The sequence below is a fragment of the Esox lucius genome, chromosome 13 (genome assembly GCF_011004845.1).
Source record: "Esox lucius isolate fEsoLuc1 chromosome 13, fEsoLuc1.pri, whole genome shotgun sequence".
Lineage (NCBI taxonomy): Eukaryota > Metazoa > Chordata > Actinopteri > Esociformes > Esocidae > Esox > Esox lucius.
Window position 1 is genome coordinate 1,848,893 of NC_047581.1, and position 25,336 is coordinate 1,874,228.

Below are 25,336 nucleotides of genomic sequence, written 5' to 3' on the forward strand. Positions count from 1 at the left end.
CTCACAGGTTGATGTTTAAGCAACTCCGCTAATTATTTTGCAGCATCAATTCAAATATGAAACGTGAAGGATCTTGACAAAAAAATCATAACACTAACCTTAAACCTCATCCTAACCATAACCGAGTTAGCTAATTTAATTACAATATATTATTTTGGGCATTTAGCAGACACTGACAAATAATTGGCTTGCACATTTTAGGTCAGTTATGTTCTGGGACAAAAAGAAACACTTTTCCACTTGCCAGCGTGTGATTCGAACACTTGGGTTAAAAATCAGGGGCAGTATTCACACATTTTTTTTTCTTACCACTAGGAGAACTCCTAAACAGCACTAGAAGTTCCTAGCTAAGAGTTTCCTCGTAAAACGTATTTACAAAGTTGCTAAGACCAACCTTTACGAAGGAGTGGGGAGAAGTCTTTAGCTAAGAGAAAGGGCGGGGTTGACCCTGTTGCAATGGGTGATGTCGTGTTCCACCAACAAGCGTACTTACTATGCCCACAGTGATTGGCGTATAGGGGAAGGGTCTCTGTCAGTGAACAATGTGTCATGTTGCCATATTGAAATAATGATCACCGATTAAAGATATTAAAATAAACATTTCACTGATTAAATATGAAACCAAGAATGATAAACTGACTAGTCAAGGTATGTCCAGCTATTGGTCAGTCTCTGGCAGCTCGTAAAATGTGCATTAATCTTTTGATGGTGCAATAATTTGTGCAATTATGTGTCGCACAATCAATTACACTGGGTGGTCGAGCTATGGTTTTGTTTCTTTGTAGTTTATGAACATCATGACGAAACCGAATGACACTGTCATGGCTCCAGCATCTTGAGGCTGTTTTGCCAGTGTTTGGTTTTTGTCTCTGTTGCCTGTCGCTAATCTGCCGCCTGTACCTCTGTCTACAGTTACTCACCTGGATCGTCACTCACACCTGCCTGGCCATCTACCTCACTGCAGCACATTTTGGATCAGCACACAAGCCTCCCGTCTTCCTGCCGACCAACGGAACCTAATCGTTCTCCCCCATTCAAAATCAAAATAAATACTCACCTTCTACTTACCTCGTCCTGGTCTGCTTTTGACTTATCGTGGCAGACTTGTCGCACGACATGGGGAATGGGGAGGGCATTTATTGTTTGATGTAATACTCTACTGACAGATGACTGAGATCTACATAGTTCGTCTGCGCTGTATTTTCCCTTTGGCCAAGTAGCATAGAGTTGTCACAAACTTGATATCCGATGTTACTGGGTTGTTTCTGTTTGTTGGTGAAGTGACTGCATCCCTGACTCTACTATGATCATAATACCCTTGCAATTAAGGCGATACCTTGTTAAAAGCTCAGTATCAACAAATCTTTCTAAAACGTCAACATGATTATGAGGCGGATTGCCGGCAGCAGTTTGTGACTTAGTCACTGGTCACAGTGATTTAGGAGTCCTCTTGACTACTCCTAACTTTTCCCAGATTAAGGAGCTGGTTTTAGCGCTTAAACACTTTGAGAAATACTGTTAGACCAAAAATGTAGGAGTCCTAAAGTTAGGACTGACACGCCCATTTATTTTAGCGTTACTCTTAAATTAGCAAGTTAAGAGGTACTTTTAGCCTTGATGTTTTGTGAATACGGCCCCAGATGCCATAACCGCTACCAGCTACCTTCTGATAAGTAAAGTAGGTTATGTTATTGTAATATTTGGTATTTTAATTTAATTGGCTGATTCAAAAGATTGGGCAAGGTTGTTTTAACCTGGGCAAAATTTCTTAAAACCTGTTAGGAAGTACTTCCAGGCACATTTTAGGGCACCTTTGTCCTTTCTGCCACTGAAGCAGGACATGTACGAGGTGTGTGCATTTGTCTGCATGTGAATTCTGCGCTCACTGCAACAGGGCCTTGGTCTTGCGAGACGGGTCATCTGGGCGGAAGTTCTTGTATTCGTCCACCTCCTTCTCAATGGACAGCAGCTGGCTCTGCAGTTTGGCACGTAGTGCTGGCAACGTGTCTCGGATGTGATTGGTTAGTTGCTAAATGACACAGATCTGAAGCATTAGTTGGTAATGTTAATTTGTTTATGCATAAAGTTCAATCTGGGAATCTAACAACAAAATATTTTTGATAAACGTTTACAATATGGGGCCAGAGAAATGTAACAGCTTTTTAATCTATGAATGGAGCCATGGATGCTGGCACTAAGGGTAGACAACCCTGTTTCTAGAGTTCTACACATACTGCAGGATTTCTGTCCAACTAGGCACCCAATATGATTAAGTGCAAGTTGATTAATTCAATGATTGCTTGAATTCAGCATGCACGCTCATCAAGGTTGGTTAAATAAAAACCTTGAAGTTCATACTGTCAAGTACAAACTATTTTTATATCAAAATAGGAACTTTATGTAAATTACACAGATTTTCTATCAAAAAGGAAGCTCATAATGTGAAATACACAGCACAAACAATATCCTCCATTTATATTAAATAGCTAGATATACACAGCAATGATCTCTGACATGGACTTATGTGGGGAAGCCAGTTGGTGTAACACTTGGCAACACTTCCTTGCTGAAAAGAAATAGCATAGATTAGCCTTTGTTGCTTTGAGTCTCGGCATTTGATGATTAGGGCATAGCTGCGACTTAGCTGGTGACTAGCTGTCAATGTGTTTTTTTTCTATAAATTAATCAATCAGTGTTTTTTTTATTGGCTGATAGCCATGCTGGACCTTTGGATTTGTAGGCTTTGGATTTGAAGGCTTTGGATTTGTAGACCAGCATGGACCAGTTTGGTGACCAACAAATCAACATTAATAGCATCATCAATTTGACCTAGACGGCTAGCCTAACCAGATCAATCAGCATCGACCACAGTGCGCAAACTTCAAATATATGCTGGTCTATGCTGTTTTTTCTGTAGCGTTGAGTTAGGCTGTTTATCGAATTCTTAAGAATGCTGTGTATTGCTAAGGAATTCACGAATCATCTAACCTGGTTCAGGACTTTCTGTAGGTAGGGTGTGCCCATGCGGTCAGCCAGGTGCCGGTAAGCGGGGTGAGTGAGGAAGAACTTTCTCTCTGCATTCATAGCAGCTGTGATATCCTTCTTCCCATCAATATCCTTCTGGCTGCGATTCACTACCCCAATGTACCCTGCAGGGGGCAACATACAAGCACAGTACATTTCAGTGGTGCCCACCGTGGCTACTCAGCTCCAGTATAGGATTTCTTCCAAATACAAATTCAGGATCGGCATCCCTTGCTCAACACCAACATAAAAAATCAGGTTGTGGACAGCAAAATAGGTCCAGGCTAAAAATATTCTGGCAACTAATGGCTTTAGAATCAAACTCTGCAATGTTACATTTGAGATGCTAGCAGAGGTTCTCGTCTAGAGCGCATACATTTGTGCATACTCAGCGCATACATTTTCATTCTGCTCCCCCTAAGGTGTTGCATGTTGTTCTACCAACTGAATTACACAGAACCATTATGTCTTCTATTCTAAAACCTGTGTGTTTTATACAGACCCTTAGTAAATGGGAAATGGGTACACAGATGAAATGGCAATTTCATTGTTCACCTCGACGCAGGGGAAGCAGCTTGTTCTCCAGGATGTCTCGAGCGTCAGTACCCTCGTCCATTAGATCCAGCTTAGTGATCACACCAATGGTACGCTGACCTATATGTGGTAATGCACACAGACACACAAAGACAAAGAGCACAGAGCAACGTAAAATAATATCTCTTCTTGTATTCCATAGTACTACTTACCAGTGATTAATGGTACTTTTCAGAAACATTACGTTTTTATTAAGCCGCTGACGCTGGTGCACATGTACTGCTACAGCGTGGGTTGGAATCTGACCCACTCCTCTTTGAGCAGAAATATTTTTTCAATTTTTTTCACTTGTATTTATCAAAATAATCATAAAGATTCACAAAGTATACATTTTATGAAGCACACAAACAGCTGTCATGAACAATTTAATAAAATATCACAGTGTGATAAGATGCGATTAAGGGCTTGGCAAGGATCAATTATGTTAGAAGAACATAGAATGATACATTCATTAATGTCTGCCCCTAAACAGCATTAGTATGACTTTTACAGGCTGATAAATATTTTACATTCACACCTTGGGGATCCACTTCTTTGGCAATCTTCAAGGCATCTGAATTTGCCAGGTCAGAATTAGCAGGGGAGACAGCCAGCAAAAGGCAGTTGTCCTTGGTGACAAACTGCATCAGCATGTCCCTGATCTGGGCCTCGATGTCGGCTGGCTGGTCCCCCACCGGTACCTTGGTCATCCCGGGCAGGTCAACCAGAGTTAGGTTCAGGACTGGAGGAAGGACACAGAACCTTAAAGCAATAGCTCATGCTTCATACCACAGCAAACTCCATAAGAAAAACCCCAAAGAACACACTAAAAATAAAAGGATTAGATTGATATAGCCATATTTGGCCATAGTCTCATCTTGCCTTTGTATTCCAATACTTTCACATAATAATTATAATAATGTATTACGTAAAGCACTTTTTAGTATGTGAACCTCAAAGTGTATTAAATAAAAAACAACAAAAACTATTTAATAAAACAAATAATATTAAGAAAAATTATTTACCGCTATTAACAGTATGCTGATAGAGGGCAATAGTCGTTGTGTTGTAGTCTGTGGCAAAAGCTGAGAGGGTCTTTTGGCATTATTTCACCACTCACTTTTCAGATCTATTTCAAATAACGTCTATGTTTCATGTAGGCTTACCCAGTCTCAATGTTTTATAACTGTGTTAATATTTGTAGGACAAGGTAAAATGTTTCCCTATATTTAGCCCCAATTCAAGTGAATTGATGCAAATATGTAGACAAAAGTCACCGTGTTCTGACGAGATATACACAAGTATCAAAACACTCATGCAGGTTAAGCCCAAACAAAACACTATTTGAGGTGGATATAAAAGATATTAATGGTATAATAACAAAGAGACACTTTTAGGTCTGAATGTCTTATGGGGATTATGATGTGGTTTGAGGCATGTTGTAATAGAGCTACTTTTAAAAGCATCTATTCAATTGTCTCCAACATGCAGGAGTAACAGCACAGATCCAGTATCAACTTTCTCTCACCAAACCTAACCATCAACCATTAAGGTGGGATATGAAAACCTGACCCAAAATTAGCTTCTAGGGGCAAATTCACACGATTCCAGCAGCACTCCCATGCACATAAGTAGTTGTTTGGTTTGTGGATGTACCATGGGGAGAGTAGACACGTAAGTTGATGGGGACTGGGGAGATTCCTTTGTTCTGCCCAGTGATTCGATCTGTCTCTGCCTCGATCTCTGCCCGCACCTCATCAAAGTCTGTGAACTTTTTTCCCTTACAGTGAAGGAACTCTGCATACTCTGCTCAAGATGACAAGAACAAGATAGAGGTCACAGCCTAGCCAAAAACATATTTCTATGTAAAATATATTAAGTAGATACACTGAACAAAATTATAAACGCAACACTGGTGGATGGATAAGGCACACCTGTACAATAATCATGCTGTCTAATCAGCATCTTAATATGCCAAACCTGTGAGGTGGATGGATTATCTCGGCAAAGGAGAATTGCTCACTAACACAGATTTAGACAGATTTGTGAACAATATTTGAGAGAAATAGGCCTTTTGTGTACATAGAGAAAGTCTTAGATCTTTGAATTCAGCTCATGATAAATGGGGGCAAAAACAAAAGTGTTGCGTTGATTTTGTTCAGTGTAGATATAGGTCTGTCAACTCATTTTTTGGACACTTGATACAACCACATTGTATAATTTTATTCAATGGCACAGAAGTGAAGTACTGAAGAGGAACAGTTCAGGTTTCTACATAGTCTAAATCTTCCTGTCTTGGTAATTTGGTTATTTGTTTAGCATCCACAACACAAAAAGAATGCAGCAGTAGAGTACACAATGAAAGTTGGGGAAGATACCCAATAACTGACATCCTATTCTAATTTTTTATAATGCGCTTGTCAAAAGGACTGCACTAAAAGAAAATATAGGGAGCTTTATAGGACACACTTTTCAGAAACTAAACCACCTACAAAATGTATGATGTGTAGTTCACCATGTCATGGGAACCTCTTCAGATACATTTGTTTCTATGGAGATTAAATTCAGCACAAACAGTATTGATCTATGTGTGTGTGTGTGTGTGTATGTATGTGTGTGTCTGTCTGTATGCCTGTGTGTGAGGGGTTCCCTAGCTGACTACACTGAACTTGTCCTCTTCATCTTGAATTAATGAATGAACAATGTTATTTGGATTTGCAAGCAATTGTCACCAACAACCGGTGCTCTGAAAAGAAATTCAATTCTTAAATTGCATACTTATACATATGTTCATCCTTTGCAACTGTAGTTATTTAGGGGTTCCTCCTATTCATACTTGGATAAAAAATTTTATGAATATAGAATCAATGGATTTGTAGCTTAGTTATACATCAAGGCCGCTCCATTCTCCAACTAATTTTCCAAACAAATCGCACACACACAAGTTTGAGTCGACAAATTAAAATGAATACGTCATAATAGATGGAGAGCTTAGCAGTTGGTTGTCTTCAACAAAAGGTTTTTAGTTAAACTATGTAGTACAAGACCCCCCTTGCAGTTGTACAGAGCATACAGAAATAAAAGTAAGTATTTACAGAACAAATGGTTTTCAAAGTATCCACTCAATGTTGTTCCATGTAAATACTGTTAACATAGATGGCTCCTCAACTTGAGTTCAGAGAATGTGTTGAATATTCTCAGCTTTGGGTTCTCTTGCCTGTGGGAGCGTTGATCAGCTGCAGTACCAGGGGACGGCGAGTTACAATGCCAGAGCCACGGGGCAGGAAGTCCCTTTGAGAGAATAAAAGAGATAGAAGGTCAGGTTGTACTTTGGTTAGAATGGTTAAACCATTGATCTTTAGAATAATAACTACTAATAATAATTACTACTTCAGTACATACAGATACACAGTATACCTGACCTTGTATTACCTGTAGACCAGCGATTTAGGAAAAACTTATTCAAATCGACTTACAGTCATTTGACAATAAATATTTCTCTGTTAATATGAACATGAGTTACCTGTAGAAAGCCAGCAAATTAAAAGAAAACCTATTACCACCTTTGACTTTTGCTTGGATTATTTAATCTCTGTCTAACCAGAAGGGTTACTTTCATTGGATGTGTTTTCTTTCACCCCTTCTTTACCAGGTAATTGATTAAAAATACACACTTATTTAAAGCAATGACCTGGGGAAAAGGTAGAGTGGAAGGGGAAATGGAAAAAGGAGCTAACTGGATGCTAGGGCCATCATAAGTGGCTATGAATGGACTGAAATAAAAATGTAGCCACGACACCAGGGTTGAAACCGCTACTTTTACCATAAGTGCCACACGATCTTTAGTGACCACAGGGAGTCTGGACCTCTGTTCAAGTGTCCATCTGAAAGATGGCATACCCTAAACATGGAGACAATGCGTCTATGCCAGAAGAAAACCTAGTGTCCTACTTATTGCTCGAGAATGGCACTATATGAGAAATATTGTTTCCTTGGGAAACTAACATTTGTCATGAGGGACAAACTTTGGGTTTACTCTGTGGCACCATGACCCAACACGGACCTACAGAGACAAAGATGCTATGTTGACAGAGATGCTATGTTGCAACATCTGCAACTAAAACATGGCTGCCAAGTGCCACCCAGTGTTGGTGATATCATGTAACTCCCCGGTTCTTGAATGTAGAGGAGCACAATGAGGCCTGTGTTTAGACCTGCAGCTAAGAGAGACTTGCAGGCCGATACAGTGCTTGGGTCACAAACAGCAGGGTTTTGGTGAAGTAAAAGCCTCTCTCTGTGTTAGAGGTTTGAGTCCTGCAGTATCCAAATCCATACAGATGTACATGCTGTACACACTGTATGTACAGTACATACGGACAGCCATACAGACCATTAACTTCATTTCAAAAGAATGTCAAAAGCTGGTTAATGAATGACAAATATAATTGTTGATGTCTGTCTGTACTGTAATGTGGTTTTATGTATGCAACCCAGGAAAAGATACTAAGTAGAAGGTATATCCTTGATTACTATCAATATTAGGAGTGTAGAATGTGGACTTTTCTATCAATACCATAGGCTTACTTGCCTTCACACAGTTTGTTGTGGCAGACTAGCCACAAAATAGTAAGGGCAAATGACAGGCTGTTCTGACTTTAGGGCTGTCCTAGCCTCTTAAACCAGGTGTAGAATGTCGCTAGACCTGGGGAATCCCTTTAGGATTTTTTTTGCTAATGGGTGGGAAAAACATTTTTGTCAGTAACATCTCAAAACACGTTAACCCAATCGAATTCATTGCTTGGGCTATCCCCTCAAAACACTAAACCCAATTTAATGCATTTCTTGGGCTAACACCTTAAACAGATTAACCCCAGTAAAATGCATTGCTTAGGAGGGGCTCACGAGAATAATGCATTCAGTGCAACAGTAGCTGGTGGGGCCTACTAGCTTAAAAAGAATCACATATATCGATACCAATACCGATACTTTTTATAATAAAAATTATCATAAGTACTTTCATGTAGGGGAGAGCTTCTTGTAATATCCAGAGCTCTTGGGGAATCACCTAGGTCTATGACAGACTACATACATATTTCAGGTTTGATAGATATTGGGCATGAAAAGTAACTGAATTACACAATGTATGAGAGTATTAATTATCTCTGTACGAAGGACACTAGGTAGGAAATGTGATGCCCCATTTCTGATGGGTTCCACACATCCTGTCCTTACCTCCTGATAGGAGTTTTCCATCTGACTGTCATAGACTCTATGAATAGACCCATGGACCGTAGGTTGGCACATACCATTGTGAGGAAACCTGTCTGTACCTGATGATATGCATGTGTTTTAGTTCTATTCTCTTGTTAGAAGAAGTGGTTCGTTATCTTGTGCCATATGAGGTACCATATCACAAGCAGTTGGTATCTACTACTGAGGGGCCCGACACAACCTGAAAAGCTGTGGAGCAAAGAAACTTAAGAGGGGACACTATTAGGCCATGTAAGGTTAAGATATAGAATACACGTATGTGATTGAAAGACAGACAGATATTGGAGGGGATGTGCTGGGGCATAAATACTGTGTCCACTTTGTAATCATTGGAGATATTTGAAATGAGAAATGGAAGGTCAACATCATAGACTCATGCTGAATAAAGATGGCTCTCCCCTGACTTCCAATTGCATTTATTTTGTTCATGGATCACACTTGGACACAATCTAACAGGTTTGAGGCATGTTTTTTCAATTCCATTAAAAGAAGTAATTTAGATAAGTTTCAGTGGGGTGAATATATTATCTGAATGTCTGAATACAGTATAGTCTATCTATATTCAATCAGTCTGCAAAAGTAACAGCTTCTTCTCTGTTGCAGATCAGAGTTCTCTTCCTTGTGGGTTTTCATATGTTTAAACAAATTAGTGGTATTGCCACAGTAGCGAACAACCTTCCTACATGTATCGCAGCTCGCAATGCTTTCATTTACAGTCGTAAAGTAGCTCCACACGATGCTCCTCTTTCATTCAGCCATGGAATTCATGCATGCAATTAATATAAGCCTATAGGGCAGATTGGCAGTTGGCGCTGGTAGTCAGGGTGCATGCCACAGCGTGCTGTGCATGTTTGTTGTTTGAGTGCACAGTCACATGCAATAGCAGTGGAGTTGGAGAAGCACTGAGTGACAGTTCTACTTTTTGATGAAATGGATGCAACCTAGAAGACAGAAACTGAAACAGGTATCGATCCTACTGATGCTAGAATCGATCTGCAAAAACAAGATATAACTAGTAGCTTTAATATTGTTATTTTTGGATCGATCCACCCACCCCTAGTAGCTAGCTAAGTCAAGATGGCAACAAAATCTCTAAATAAAACCCATCAAAATCTGTGCATGTATGTCGCGTTTGTGGTGAATCATATCAGTCTTTGAGAAACAAACATCACCCAAATGGCCCTGATCAAAACTTTACATACCCTTGAATGTTTGGCCTTGTTACAGACACAAGATGACACACACAGGTGAAAATGGCAATAAAAGGTGAATTTCACACACGTGTCTTTTTAAATTGCAATTATTGTCTGCGTTTAAATAGTCAATGGGTTTGTTAGGTCTCATGTGGATGCACTGAGCAGGCTAGATACTGAGCCATGTGCTGCAGAAAAGAAATGTCAAAAGACCTGTGTAACAAGGTAATGGAACATTATAAAGATGGGAAAGGATATAAAAAGATATCCAAAGCCATGCAAATGCCAGTCAGTACTGTACAATCTCAAACAAAGAAATGGAATAATCAGGGATCTCTTGATATCAAGCCAAGGTCAGGTAAACCAAGAAAGATGGGCTCTCATCGCCACTGGGATGCCCTCCCACCAATGCAATTCGGAGACAGAGTCACTGGATTGTTGTTGTCTCTCTGTTGTGCACTTGGGCAACTAGGCTGTACTCTGCTGGCAATACTCAGCCCTCATTCAGGGTGGTTGCGGTTGGTGGGGGTCCCTTTGGTTGATGCTTGGCAATGCGGGTGGATTGATTTCCTGCCTTTGGGCCCTGTCCGAGGCCTCCCCCGGATAGGGCCACAATGTGACTGGCCCCCCCTGTCTCAGCCCCAAGGTCTTACGCTGCTATATTATTGTGCTGGGGGAGTACCAGGCTTGAAAGCCCCGTTGCTGCCCCTGTCCAAAGTCCTCCTGGTTGTGTTGCAGATCAAGACTATACCTGACCAATTTCAGCTCCCACTGTGCTGATGCTCCCTCCTCCCCCGTGCTGTCCCTGTCCTTGTCCATCTGGTCATGCTTCCGACCTGGACTAGGTTTAAATAGACTCTGGACTCTGCCTACATGTATTTATTAATGATTGCAATTTGTACTCTAAATATGTGCACTCAGCACAGCCAGAAGAGGACTGGTCACCCCTCTGAGCCTGGTTCCTCTCTAGGTTTCTTTCAACATAGATGACATATCACATGTTTAAACTGAGAAAATGTATCACTTTAAGGGGAAAATAAGTTGATTTTAAATTTCATGGCATCAACATCTCAAAAAAGTTGGGACAAGACCATGTTTACCACTGTGTGGCATACCCTCTTATTTTTATACTGCAAACGTCTGGGGACTGAGGAGACAAGTCGCTCAAGTTTATGAATAGGAATGTTGTCCTATTCTTGTCCAATACAGGCTTCTAGTTGCTCCACTGTCTTAGGTCTTCTTAATCGCACCTTCCTCTTTATAATGCGCCAAATGTTTTCTGTGGGTGAAAGATCTGGACTGCAGGCTGTCCAGATCTTCTATGCAGCCATGATATTGTAATTGATGCAGTATGTGGTCTGGCATTGTCATGTTGGAAAATGTAAGGTCTTCTGGATGGGAGCATATGTTGTTCTAGAACTTGGATATAACCGTCAGCATTGATGGTGCCTCTCCAGATGTGTAGGCTGCCCATTCCACACGCACTCATGCAACCCCATACCATCAGAGATGCAGGCTTATGAACTGAATGCTGATAACAACTTGGTTTGTCCTTGTCCTCTTTAGTCCAGATGACATGGCGTCCCAGTTTTCAAAACTTCAAATTCTGATTTGTCTGACCACAGAACACTTTTCCACTTTGCCACAGTCCATTTTAAATGGTCCTTGGCCCAGAGAAAATGCCTGCGCTTCTGGATCCTGTTTAGGCTTCTTTTTTGACCTATAGAGTTTTAGCCAGCAACGGCGAATGGCACAGTGGATTGTGTTCACCGACAATGTTTTCTGGAAGTATTCCTGAGCCCATGTTGTGATTTCCATTACAGTATCATTCCTGTATGTGATGCAGTGCCGTCTGAGGGCCCGAAGATCACGGACATCCAATATGGTATTCCGGCCTTGACCCTTACGCACAAAAATTGTTCCAGATTCTCAGAATCTTTGGATGAAATTATGCACTGTAGATGATGATAACTTCAAACTCTTTGCAATTTTTCTCTGAGAAACTCCTTTCTGATATTGCTCCACTATTTTTCGCCGCAGCATTGGGGGAATTGGTGATCCTCTGCCCATCTTGACTTCTGAGAGACACTGCCACTCTGAGAGGCTCTTTTTATACCCAATCATGTTGCCAATTGACATAATAAGTTTCAAATTGGTCCTCCAGCTGTTCCTTATCTGTACATTTCCTGCTTCTTATTGCTCCCTGTCCCAACATTCTTGGAATGTGTAGCTCTCATGAAATCCAAAATGAGCCAATATTTGGCGTGACATTACAAAATGTCTCACTTTCAACATTCAATATGTTATCTATATTCTATTGTGAATGAAATATACGTTCATGAGATTTGTAAATTATAAATTTTTACTCACAGTGGCCCTCATTTATCAAAAGTGCGTACACCAAATTTCCAGCGTACACCTGGCATCGCATCGCATCGCATCATCTTCCGCTTATCCGGGGCCGGGTCGCGGGGGCAGCAGTCTAAGCAGGGATGCCCAGACTTCCCTCTCCCCAGACACTTCCTCCAGCTCTTCCGGGGGGACACCGAGGCGTTCCCAGGCCAGCCGGGAGACATAGTCCCTCCAGCGTGTCCTAGGTCTTCCCCGGGGTCTCTTCCCGGTCGGACGGGACCGGAACACCTTCCCAGGAAGGCGTTGCGGAGGCATCCGAAACAGATGCCCAAGCCACCTCAGCTGACCCCTCTCGATGTGGAGGAGCAGCGGCTCTACTCTGAGCTCCTCCCGGGTGACCGAGCTTCTCACCCTATCTCTAAGGGATCGCCCAGCCACCCTGCGGAGAAAGCTCATTTCGGCCGCCTGTATCCGGGATCTTGTCCTTTCGGTCATGACCCAAAGCTCATGACCATAGGTGAGAGTAGGAACGTAGATTGACCGGTAAATCGAGAGCTTCGCCTTGCGGCTCAGCTCTTTCTTCACCACGACAGACCGATACATCAACCGCATTACTGCAGAAGCTGCACCGATCCGTCTGTCAATCTCCCGTTCCATCCTTCCCTCACTCGTGAACAGGACCCCTAGATACTTAAACTCCTCCACTTGAGGCAGGCACTCTCCACCAACCTGAAGTGGGCAAGCCACCCTTTTCCGACTGAGGACCATGGCCTCGGATTTGGAGGCACTGATTTTCATCCCCACCGCTTCACACTCGGCTGCAAACCGTCCAAGTGCATGCTGAAGGTCCTGGCTTGAAGGGGCCAACACGACAACATCATCCGCAAAGAGCAGAGACGAAATCGTGTGGTCCCCAAACCTGACACCCTCCGGCCCCTGGCTGCGCCTAGAAATTCTGTCCATAAAAATTACGAACAGAACCGGTGACAAAGGGCAGCCCTGCCGGAGTCCAACATGCACAGGGAACAAGTCTGACTTACCGCAATGCGGACCAAGCTCCTGCTTCGGTCGTACAGGGACCTGACAGCCCTTAGCAAAGGACCCAGGACCCCATATTCCCGAAGCACTCTCCACAGGATGCCGCGAGGGACACAGTCGAATGCCTTCTCCAAATCCACAAAACACATGTGGACTGGTTGGGCAAACTCCCATGAACCCTCCATCACCCCGTAGAGGGTATAGAGTTGGTCCAGTGTTCCACGGCCTGGACGAAAACCACACTGTTCCTCCTGAATCCGAGGTTCTAAAATCGGCCGTATTCTCCTCTCCAGAACCCTGGCATAGACTTTCCCGGGGAGGCTGAGAAGTGTGATCCCCCTATAGTTGGAACACACCCTCCGGTCCCCCTTCTTATAAAGAGGGACCACCACCCCGGTCTGCCATCCCAGAGGCACTGTCCCCGACTGCCACGCGATGTTGCACAGGCGTGTCAACCAAGACAGCCCCACAACATCCAGAGACTTGAGGTACTCAGGGCGGATCTCATCCACCCCCGGTGCCTTGCCACCGAGGAGTTTCTTAACCACCTCAGTGACATCAGCCCGGGTGATGGACGAGTCCACCTCTGAGCCCTCATCCTCTGCTTCCTCAATGGAAGACGTGACGGCGGGATTGAGGAGATCCTCGAAGTACTCCTTCCACCGCCCGACGACATCCCCAGTTGAGGTCAACAGCTGCCCACCTCTACTGTAAACAGCGTTGGTAGGGCACTGTTTCCCTCTCCTGAGGCGCCGGATGGTTTGCCAGAATCTCTTCGAGGCCAGCCGATAGTCCTTCTCCATGGCCTCACCGAACTCCTCCCAGACCCGAGTTTTTGCCTCCACAACCACCCGGGCTGCAGTCCGCTTGGCCTGTCGGTACCCGTCAGCTGCCTCTGGAGTCCCACAAGCCAACCAGGCCTGATAGGACTCCTTCTTCAGCTTGACAGCATCCCTTACTTCCGGTGTCCACCACCGGGTTCGGGGATTGCCGCCTCGACAGGCACCGGAGACCTTACGGCCACAGCTCCGAGCGGCCGCTTCGACAATGGCGGTGGAGAACATGGTCCACTCGGACTCAATATCTCCAGCCTCCCTCGGGATCCAGTCAAAGCTCTGCCGGAGGTGGGAGTTAAAGATCTCTCTGACAGGAGACTCGGCCAGACGTTCCCAGCAGACCCTTACAGTACGCTTGGGCCTGCCGAGTCTGTCCAGCTTCCTCCCCCGCCATCGGATCCAACTCACAACCAGGTGGTGATCAGTTGACAGCTCCGCCCCTCTCTTCACCCGAGTGTCCAAGACATGTGGCCGCAAGTCAGATGAAACGACAACAAAGTCGATCATCGACCTGCGGCCTAGGGTGTCCTGGTGCCACGTGCACTGATGGACACCCTTATGCTTGAACATGGTGTTCGTTATGGACAAACTGTGACTAGCACAGAAGTCCAATAACTGAACACCGCTCAGGTTCAGATCAGGGGGGCCGTTCCTCCCAATCACGCCCCTCCAGGTGTCACTGTCGTTGCCCACGTGGGCGTTGAAGTCCCCCAGTAGAACGATAGAGTCCCCAGTCGGAGCACTTTCCAGCACCCCTCCCAGAGACTCCAAGAAGGTCGGGTACTCTGCACTGCCGTTCGGCCCGTAGGCACAAACAACAGTGAGAGACCTATCCCCGACCCGTAGGCGCAGGGAAACGACCCTCTCGTTCACCGGGGTAAACTCCAACACATGGCGGCAGAGCTGGGGAGCTATAAGCAAACCCACACCAGCCCGCCGCCTCTCACCATGGGCAACTCCAGAGTGGTGAAGAGTCCATCCTCTCTCAAGGAGTGTGGTTCCAGAGCCCAAGCCGTGCGTAGAGGTGATCCCGACTACCTCTAGTCGGAACCTCTCAACCTCACGCACCATCTCAGGCTCCTTCCCCGCCAGCGAGGTGACATTCCACGTCCCTAGAGCTAGTTTCCGTGTCCGGGGATCGGGTTGTCTAGGCCCCCGCCTTCGACTGCCACCCGATCCTCTCTGCACCGGCCCCTTATGGTCCCTCCTGTGGGTGGTGAGCCCACGGGAGGGCGGCCCCATGTCGCTCGTTCGGGCTGGGCCCGGCCGGGCCCCATGGGGAAAGGCCCGGCCACCAGGCGCTCGCGAACGAGCCCCAACCCCGGGCCTGGCTCCAGGGTGGGGCCCCGGCTGCGCCATGCCGGGCGACGTCACAGGACACAAATTATTTATCATCATTAAGGGGTTTTTGAACCGCTCTTAGTCTGACCCGTCGCCTAGGACCTGTTTGCCTTGGGAGACCCTACACCTGGCGTACACCCAAAACCACGGTGACTTTGAGATTTATCAATATGGACGTTGGCGTACGGCACTCTCAAATCCTACGCCAGCTCAGGAGGTGGTGTACGCATGTTTTGAGTTAGTGCGGAAATGCGCATGTTGAGTTATATGTTCTCATCATTTATGTTATATTATGTTGTTTAATTATGATACGACTGTTGTATACCCAAAATTGTGCAAGAGTTAATTGCGCGCATGTGTGAAGAGACGGGACTTTTATTTTGACCTGTCTCAAGTAAAAAATGTGTAGCCGTATACTCAGCCCCTGCTGCAGTTCCCTCGTGCACTGATGTTATGCCAGTGCAGAGATGTAAACTGAAAATAAAACAGTATTAATAGTTATATTTGGAGTGATCTTTGGTGGATTGATGACAACAAAATATTGCACATGGACATGGCGGAGAGAAATGAAACCTTAACAGCGCAGAAAAGAAAATCCTAACGCCCTGACAAACTAAAAGATGTGATATATTATGACCTACTGTAAAAAAAAACATCAACATAATTACAAACTTCAGTGTTTATTTTTGTGCAACATGGACTTCAAGGTTTCATTTGTGTGACTTTACCAAAGCATTTGACTTATATGTATCCTTCAGATGCGAGTCTGTGCGCTTTACATGACGTTTCAGGGTTAGGCCCGGCAGTTGCGCATGGACTGGGTTCAGTAATAAAAGGCTTTGAATTACCAAAATATAATTCAGACTGACAAAATAATAAAAATGACATTCTTCTTTTAGACAATAATAGAAATAATAATAATAACGACATTCTTCTTCTAAATAACAATAAACGTCATTGATAAATATCATGAAATAATAAGACGAATATTACAAATTGTCATGCAGTTATTAATGTGAATGAATGGTACTCCACATCACATCATCATCTTTTATTCCGCTTTTTAAACTGCCAAATGAAACAATTTTATTTCTTTCTACCTCCCTGGTGATCGTCTCAATCTCCACGTCAGAGAAGTTTCTTTTTTTTGCCGTCTTCCGTGTGTCCATGGCGTAAAATGAGGGCGTGGGGGAAGCGGAGACTTGAATATATAGGGGCGTGTTATTCTAATGACGATCGTTTTCATCCGCAGCATTTATCAAGGGAAGGTATTGCGTACACCTGGATTTTAAAGGTACGCACAGTTTCATAAATCAGGCGATGAAAGGAGTGTAAGCAAAATCTTACGCCAACATATACGCCCGTTTCTACGCAAGAATGATAAATGAGGGCCAATTTGTACAGTGCCCCAACTTTTTTGGAATCGGGTTTGTAAAAAGGGCTTCATAAATAAATTTGATTGATTGATTGAAGAAAGATTTCAGCCAAAACTGCCAGAAGAATTTTTCAGAATACAAAGAAAAACCAACAGGTAACCACCGGAGAAATACAGGCTGCTCTGGAAAAAGATGGTGTGGTTGTTTCAAGGAACACAATACGATGATATTTGGAAAAAAAATTGCTGCATGGTTGAGTTGCCAGAAAGAAGCTTTTACTGGACCAATGCCACAAAAAAGCATGGTTACAATATGACCGACAACACCTTGACACGCCTCACAGCTTAGCACTAATTTGGAGCGACAAGGCCAAGATAGAGCTTTATGGTTACAACTATAAGCCCAATGTTTGGAGAGGGGTCAACAAGGCCTATAGTTAACAGAATACCATCCCCACTGTGAAGCATGGTGGTGGCTCACTGATGTTTTGGGGTGTGTGAGCTCTAAAGGCACGGGAATCTTGTGAAAATTGATGTCAAGATGAAGGCAGCATGTTATCAGAAAATATTGGCAGATAATTTGCATTCTTCTGAACGAAAGCTGCGCATGGGACTCTCTTGGACTTTTGAGCATGACAACGACCCTAAGCACAAGTCCAAGTTGACCTTTCAGTGGTTACAGCAGAAAAGGTTGAAGGTTCTGGAGTGGCCATCACAGTCTCCTGACCTTAATATCATTGAGCTACTCTGGGGAGTTTTCAAACCTGCGGTTCATGCAAGACGACCTAAGACCTCATTGACAACTAGGGCCTTATAGACAACTATTTCAAAAGACTGCACGCTGTCACTGATGCTAAAGGGGGCAATACATAGTATTAAGAACTAAGGGTATGCAGACTTTTGAACAGGGGTCAGTTCATTTTTGCCATGTTTTGTTTTATGATTGGGCCATTCTGTTATGACCTACAGTTGAATGTGAATCCTATAAGAAATAAAATGCATTGCCTGCTCACTCATGTTTTCTTTATAAATGGTACATATATTAACAGTTCTCGAAGGGTATGCAATCTTTTGAGCACAACTGTATATTATAAAAGATGTGTGGATGAAGAAGAAAGAATTCTTGCTTTTGTGAGGGGAAAAGACTAATTCTAAACTGAATGAAAAGAGGAGGTTCGCCAGTCTCAACCCCTAGATGTACCAAAAGATTTTTGTCTAACAAATGTTCTGGTCCTCTGTCTCGTTTTGACCAACTGCTGCGATTCCTTTTGCTTTCACACAAACCTGATGCTCGATTATTGAAATCAGAGTAACCAGGTGTCCCTGGTCCTGACTGTCATGCTTCAAGGAGGGAGACGGAGGCAGGCACAGAGATTTGAGGCGTCTTTTGTTAAACACTAAAGCCGAGAAACAAAACAGAGTGCTGGGCACAACGAAATTCTCATCGGCATCAGGAACACAGAAGCATGACACGCACATACACACAATGACCGACAGGGAGAAAATGGCTGAACTAAATACACAGACTAACAAGGAGAACAGAAACAGGTGGGGGCTAAACACAGGTGAAAGGAATAGTCCGATTAACTGAAACAAGAACAGGAAAGACCATACAAGGACAAGACAAGCCAAGGACAAACAGAAAACACGAAGCGGAACAGTCCCTTCAGGCTGGGACCGTTACACCGACAAATAGGGCCCACCTGAAAAAAAATAACATTTCCCGGTTTCCTACATTCACCACCAAATTGTCCCGGTGTTAACCACAATAAAAATTATAATAACTAGACACATTTCCTGAAGAAATAAAGTACATTTCCTGAATTAAATGTGGCTGTTTAAAAAGTATTTATGGTTTGAAATAGTGTTTGCCTATCGAAATGTTTGGAGTCTGTGTTTTTTAAGGTTTAAAAGATACTGCTGGTCAGGGCAAATAGCATAAATTAGCATACATGACATGGTTAAAGCTCACAAAAGATTTATCAATCGCAGATTTCCTGTCTGTACCTCGAACATTTCAAATAATACAGCCAAGTAGTTAATACACATTAACTACGCTAATTAGCACATGTAAAATCAATTACCATTTCATAATTTGCAGTGGCTTGAAGGGTTCAAAAGATGCAGCCAGTAGTTCATTCACACTAATTACGCTAATTAGCATATGTAAAATCAATAAAAGTGTCATATGAAATGTGAACAGTAAAAATGTTTGACTGAGAATCAGGTTCATGTCTGTAGCTCGAACGGTTCAAAAGAGAGAACCTAGTAGTTAATCAACACCAATTACATTAATTAGCATACGTAAAATCACTATATGAATTGGGGATAGTCTAAACTTTTGAATAAGAATTCGTAATTTTTCTGTAGTTCGAACAGTTCAAAAGATACAGACTAATAACAAATTAATGCTGAATACGCTGAATATGCTAATCAGCCTAATAGCTAGTCAACATTAATTACACTAATTACGTTAATTAGCATCTCTAAAATCAATAAACGTTTCATCATATGAACTGAGCCTTGGCTAAACGTGTGAAACAAAGTTGGTTTCGTAGTTCAAACAGTTCAAAAGACACAGCCTAATAGTTAATTAACGGTAAATATGCTAATTAGCATACGTAAAATCAATAATGGTTTCATTATATGAACTGGGGAAAGTCTACAAATTTGAATGAGAATAAAAAAATTTTTATGTAGCTCGAATGGTTCAAAAGATACAGCCTGAATACTTTAATCAGCAGAGGTAAAGATACAGCCTAATAGCTAGTCAACACTAATTATGCCAATTACGCTAATTAGCATCTGTAAAATCAATAAATGTTTCCTCATATGAACTGGGCATATGCTAAAGCTGTGAAACAAAGTTGGTTTCGTGTCTGTAGCATGAATGCTTCAAGAGTGATTCTCAGTTCCATCCTAAAGATGTAAGTTAGCTTTTATACAGTCAGTTGTTTATAAACATGCAATATAATTCTTATTTAGGATAGCCTCAAACCTTTAAAGTTGTTATTTAAGGTTGATTGGCCCTAAAACATGAACATTTTGAATTGAAACCTCTGTGTTTCTTTGGGTCTCATTGAAACCCATGTTAATTTATGCCGGATTTGAATGATAATAATTACAAAAGTAAACATAGTCTCAAAAATCTGAATACAAGCTACTCAAGTTGGGCCAAACTGAACATCTTGGCATTGGTTTGGACTTTATAGCTTAAAAAATTAGGAGATGAATTTAGAATTTTTGACTTTTATACCATTCAAGTCAATGGACTTTTTTCCCAGTGAAATACATTGGTGGCTCATTTAAATATTGATATAGTTTAAAAAGTATAATAGCTATCAAAAAGATCTGCTCAAGCAACCCAAGTTCGAGCACATGGGAAGTTTTGGAATTGGTTTCGTGTTTATAGCTTTTACCGTTCAGGTTGTAGAGCTGGAGGAATAATAATAATAATAATAATAAATATAGCTGCAAGCAGCAATTAAGATTGGGTGTGTGTTATTCAAATGTCTTTCATGAGTTGACTTATACACTGACTGGCCCCCAAAAAAGTTGCACACCTTAATATTTCATTGGCCTGCCTTTAGCTTTGATTACAGCATGCATTCGCACAGAAATTTTTTCAACAAAGTTACGCAACATCACATCACTGAATTCTGTCCAGAGTGGCATATATTTCTGGCTGAGATCTTGAATTGACAACAGGAAAGGCAAACCTCTCTGTAAAGTCTTCTCCAGCACATCCCAAAACCTTTCAATGGGGCTGAAATCAGGATTCTTTGGTGGTCAATTCATGTGTTAAAATGATTCCTCATGCTCCCTGAACCAATCTTGCACAATTTGTGTTTGAGGACTACTGGCATTGTTGGTAATAATGGTAACCAGCTGAAACATATTAATAATTGCATTCATTATTCAATCATAGGCTCTTAAGTATCTCCTTATTTAAATCCACAAGTTTATGTTTTTTTGGTCAGGAGGTGTAGACTGTTGTTTGGGGTAACTTCGTAGTGAGATGAAGTAGCAGTATGAGGCACTCAAAAGTCAAAACGCCTGGTTCTGGTTTCCCATTACAGACTTCACTGGCTTGAAATAGGAAAGTACCAGCATACATTGAAGAGGGTGCAATGACATCAGAAGTGGAGCTATATGCATCTGATATTATTGCATTCCCAACAGGTTAAGGAGCTGATGACATGGCTGCACATTAACAAAATCAATAGGCTTTAGATTGTTTCCCAGGGCTGTGCCAATTGTCCGTTACTGCTGAAGTAATTGTTTGAGAAGGATACGTTCTTGTTCGGTCTCTTACTCAGGCCTATATATAAGCAGCCCAAAAGTCTAAACGTTTTGAAAGTTGAGGGTGACCAAGCCGAATCCCTGCATTTATATAGCCTATTTTCTTATTGTTGAGTGTTTTGTTTTTCTCCCCGGATTTAAAATGTGGTTGAATTTGGATGATGGATAATTAAAGGCAAATCATGCATGTTCCTAAAAGAAATTAAGCCAACAGATAAAACAGTAAGGTTTGAGCATGCTTGAGAAATTGACTGTTGCAAGGTTGGTGTAAATTCAAAGTGAGGTGAGGTAGTAGTATTAGGCTTTTGAGAATGCACTGAGACTGTCTTGTCTGGCTTGATATAAACGGAAGGAACAAATGCTGTATGTCTGATTTTTTTTCTACTTTTTATCCCAGATGAAGTAAAGCACACGGTGCCAAGGATAAAGGGTATTTGCTTTCTTGCAGCAACACCATGTCATAATGGAATAACTGTGTTGTTTGTACACTAGAAATACCAAGTCATGTTGACCATTCTTTTAATGCAAGTTAATAACTTTGTTGAAATGAATCCCTTGGACCTATTGGACCCTGACTTTTCAAAAATGTGTGTATGTTTTATTCTAAACTTGTTGTTTCATTAACATTGAAATGGAAACATTTCTCTTGAATACTTTTCCATAGCAATGTATCAGTGTATTTCCCATATTATTTCAAGGTTGTAATTACACCAAACACCAAGTAAGTCGACAGAACATTTTTACACAATTATTATAATAAAAATGATGTAATATGATGTAATATATTTCATAAATAGTGAACTACTTGTTTTCCAGATGGGTCATGTAGCACAAAAACCCATACCCATACACCATTCCCAAAAACACACCTTTCCAATAACTGTAAACACTTTTCACCAGTTTCCACACATTTTAATATTCAAAACGCTTTCTGCAAAACCTTACACAAAAGTGGACAAATAAATAATTAATTGCATTACATATTCATTCAGCAAACACATGCTCTCAATATAATTAACTCATCACAACCTAAACTCAAAGAGCACACCTTTCTCCAGGTGCAAACACAAAGTCTCAAAAATGTTAACACACTAATCAGAATTGCAGGCTCAATCAATAGGGCCTAGTGGCATGTCCATGTGCTTTGGAATAATAGATCCTAACAATGCTGCAGGTGCAAGACAACAGAGAGGAAGAGGACAAGGGTGAGGCGGTGGAAAGTGTATGACCGCAAACTCTATGCACAGCAAAACCTAAAGGAGGCAATGGTGGACACCTGTGTTGATGTGTTTGTTTAGTCTATCCAGGGAGTTGTAATGCCCACAAGGGCATTTTACCCATGCCGCCTGGAAAGAGTAAGCAATGTGTGATGCGATGAGATTTTATGGCCTAAGGAAAGGAAAGAAAAAAGGTGCAGTGGTCTCTTAATTTTTTCAGGAGCTGTACGTGTTGTCTGAGGGCAAAGTTTGAACTGTATAAGTTAGATGTTTGTATCGTTGGGTGTATGTTTTTAGAATTGTGTGTGAAGATTTGAGAAAATCGTTTCTAAGCAATTGAGAAAAACTGTAATGTGACAGATATCATGGTTACTAGTTTAAGTTGTTGCAGCCAACTGCCAACGTCTGAAAGTTTAAGAGCTTTTATGACCATGGTTGTTAATGAGAGTATTGTTTATTTTGTGATGGTGATTCCAATATCTAGCAGCTCTAATCAGCCTGTGCATGCTAAAATGAATCATCAGAGTCCTGCTTTGGGTTTGACATCAGTCTGGCATGAAATAGACAAACTAACAGCCTACCATGATGGGTGCAAAAGCATTTGCACTTTTGTACTGCCTGTTTTTGTCCTCACACTATATGTTCATCAGAGCAAAGCAAATTCCTTGTATGTGAAGTACTACTTGGTAATAATCTGTTTCTGATTCTGATTCTTTGTGCTTTTCTGCTTGAAGTGATTAAACAGATAAAAGAGATTATACAGCTGGCCTATGTCCCTGGACATTTATGGACCACATACAGTGGTCTCTCTCCAACCAGTGCACATTTTGAGTAATTAGAGTGTGATACACACATAGAAATATATTTGGTGACTCTAGGTCAAAGGTGTTCAAAGATATGGTGATTTCAAAATCGCAAGATTAATGATGCACTGTATCCCCCCCCCCAAAAAATAAGTGTTTTGTTGGTCACAGGCCTTTAAACTAAACAAGTATCATGTTATTGCCCAATATGCTCCATCATTTTCTACAAGACTGATCTTAAGGTCACAGAAATTGGTGTAATGGCTTTATAGGCCTTTTAGCCCCTATAAGGCCTTAAGCTGAAAATCACAGGCCTAGTGGGAAGGAGGGTTGTTCTGACTTAGTTTCCAACTTTTGTATTAAAAAAAGAGAAACAATCTTTCATACTGTATTTCATGCTTGACAATTTAAACAGTTCACCTTGCTTTTGCCAAATCACGATTATCTTAATTGGGATAACTGAAACCCACACATTTTCAATGGAGAGAAATATTTGAAGATCAAAGGCTTAACATGTAGCCTAATGTATTAAAGGAAATAATGAAAGACTGCAGTATAGCTGTCATTCTGAGAGCATATCCACTTTCACTGATGTTTGGTTTTCAGTGAACTTGCCTAAGTTGTCTCGGCAAATATGACTGAGCCATATGGAATCTCTTGGCCTCATTTCACTTTCGAATACATTGCAGTACTATGTAGCTGATCATTCCTATGTCTTTTAGTAGTGCATGGGGAAAAGTATACTCTAGCTGCCTGCCTGGTGCTAGTTGAATACTTAAAACAATTTGGAGCCCATCTGGTTTTCATTCAGTCCCTTGCATGCATTCCCGCCCAATCCTCCCTGACCTTTGACAGGGGCTCATGAGTACATCCAGGAAGCACCAGTCTGCAGGAGTCTGTTGACTGTACAGTGTTGTAACTATATTACCATCCTACAAAGGATGGTAATGGTATGCTTTTTGTCCAAACACAGTATGTAACTCTAGACATGCTACTCCTAACCAGCCCTCTCACCTTCAGTCTGATGCTTACCAATATACTTGCTTATCAATTTTAGTGATATTACTTTCTATCAGAGTTGGTTTCAAAGAGAATAGGTTTTGCTGCAATTCACCTATCTTCCACATGGAGCGTAAATCCTACATATTCAATGTAATCCTTAACAGTAATGATGTTTTGATCTAGTCTCTGCAATTCAGTTTCTGGGTTAAGGTATAAGCACACACAGTTATCAATAATAAAGCAACACTGAATTGTTAGCACATATTATAATTTCATAATTAATTTGCATTATTGCTAATTCGCCCTGACTTGCCGTTTTGAGGCAACTACCTGATATGGCTGATTACCGTAATAACAGGAATATTCTGTTTTGAAGATTTAACAATTAGATTTTCCATTTATATTTCCGTTTCCATTTATATTTAGAATTTAACTTTTATCTTTACATTTAACATTTACATTTATTTATTATTTTATAATTTTGCGTTATTGCAAAACACTACTCTTGGAAAAGTGATTGCATGAATTTACATGACTTTCTATATGTTTTAAAAAATGACAGTTGAAAATTGTAGTGTATTTTCTTACATTCGGCAATGATTAAATTATGAAATTATGAAAGTAAACACTGAGTAGGATTACAGAACGTGCAATATTTTACTAATGGCGTCCCATACATATTAAGTAATGCCCCTGACTTGCGGTCTGCAAATATACGCTCCTCCAAATTGTAGGTTTTACACAGAATGAAGAATTATCTGGCTAATAGGGGGGTCTTAAGGCAAAAAATGGCAGTGTATTTGAAATACAAGGTATATTTTTGCATTCCAGGTCATTAGCTTATACAGCCACATATTCATTATTCTTTCCTATTTCTACAATGTCATCTTAAGCAAGCAAGCACGTTTATTTATGTAGTATAATTCATACATAGAAGAAATTCAATGTGCTTTACAAAGAAAGAGAAATCAATATAAAAATACTATAGCATATAAACAAATACTCAAAT

The 25,336-nt window shown here is 41.6% G+C and overlaps 1 protein-coding gene across 16 annotated transcripts in view; it reads right to left on the reverse strand.

The window, feature by feature from the left end:
• Positions 1 to 25,336, reverse strand: part of dnm1b (dynamin 1b) — a 77,400-nt gene that overhangs the window by 46,542 nt on the left and 5,522 nt on the right. For all 16 annotated transcript variants that reach the window (XR_001198067.4, XR_001198066.3, XR_003782800.2 and 13 more), the window contains exons 2-7: positions 6,815 to 6,888; positions 5,254 to 5,403; positions 4,136 to 4,339; positions 3,580 to 3,678; positions 2,989 to 3,149; positions 1,887 to 2,029 (exon numbers count right to left, since the gene is read on the reverse strand). Coding sequence is in view for 11 of the 16 variants with exons in the window: in XM_020044589.2 (XP_019900148.2) it covers positions 1,887 to 2,029; positions 2,989 to 3,149; positions 3,580 to 3,678; positions 4,136 to 4,339; positions 5,254 to 5,403; positions 6,815 to 6,888 (831 nt within the window). In the remaining 5 variants the exon portion in view is untranslated. The remainder of the gene's footprint in view (positions 1 to 1,886; positions 2,030 to 2,988; positions 3,150 to 3,579; positions 3,679 to 4,135; positions 4,340 to 5,253; positions 5,404 to 6,814; positions 6,889 to 25,336) is intronic.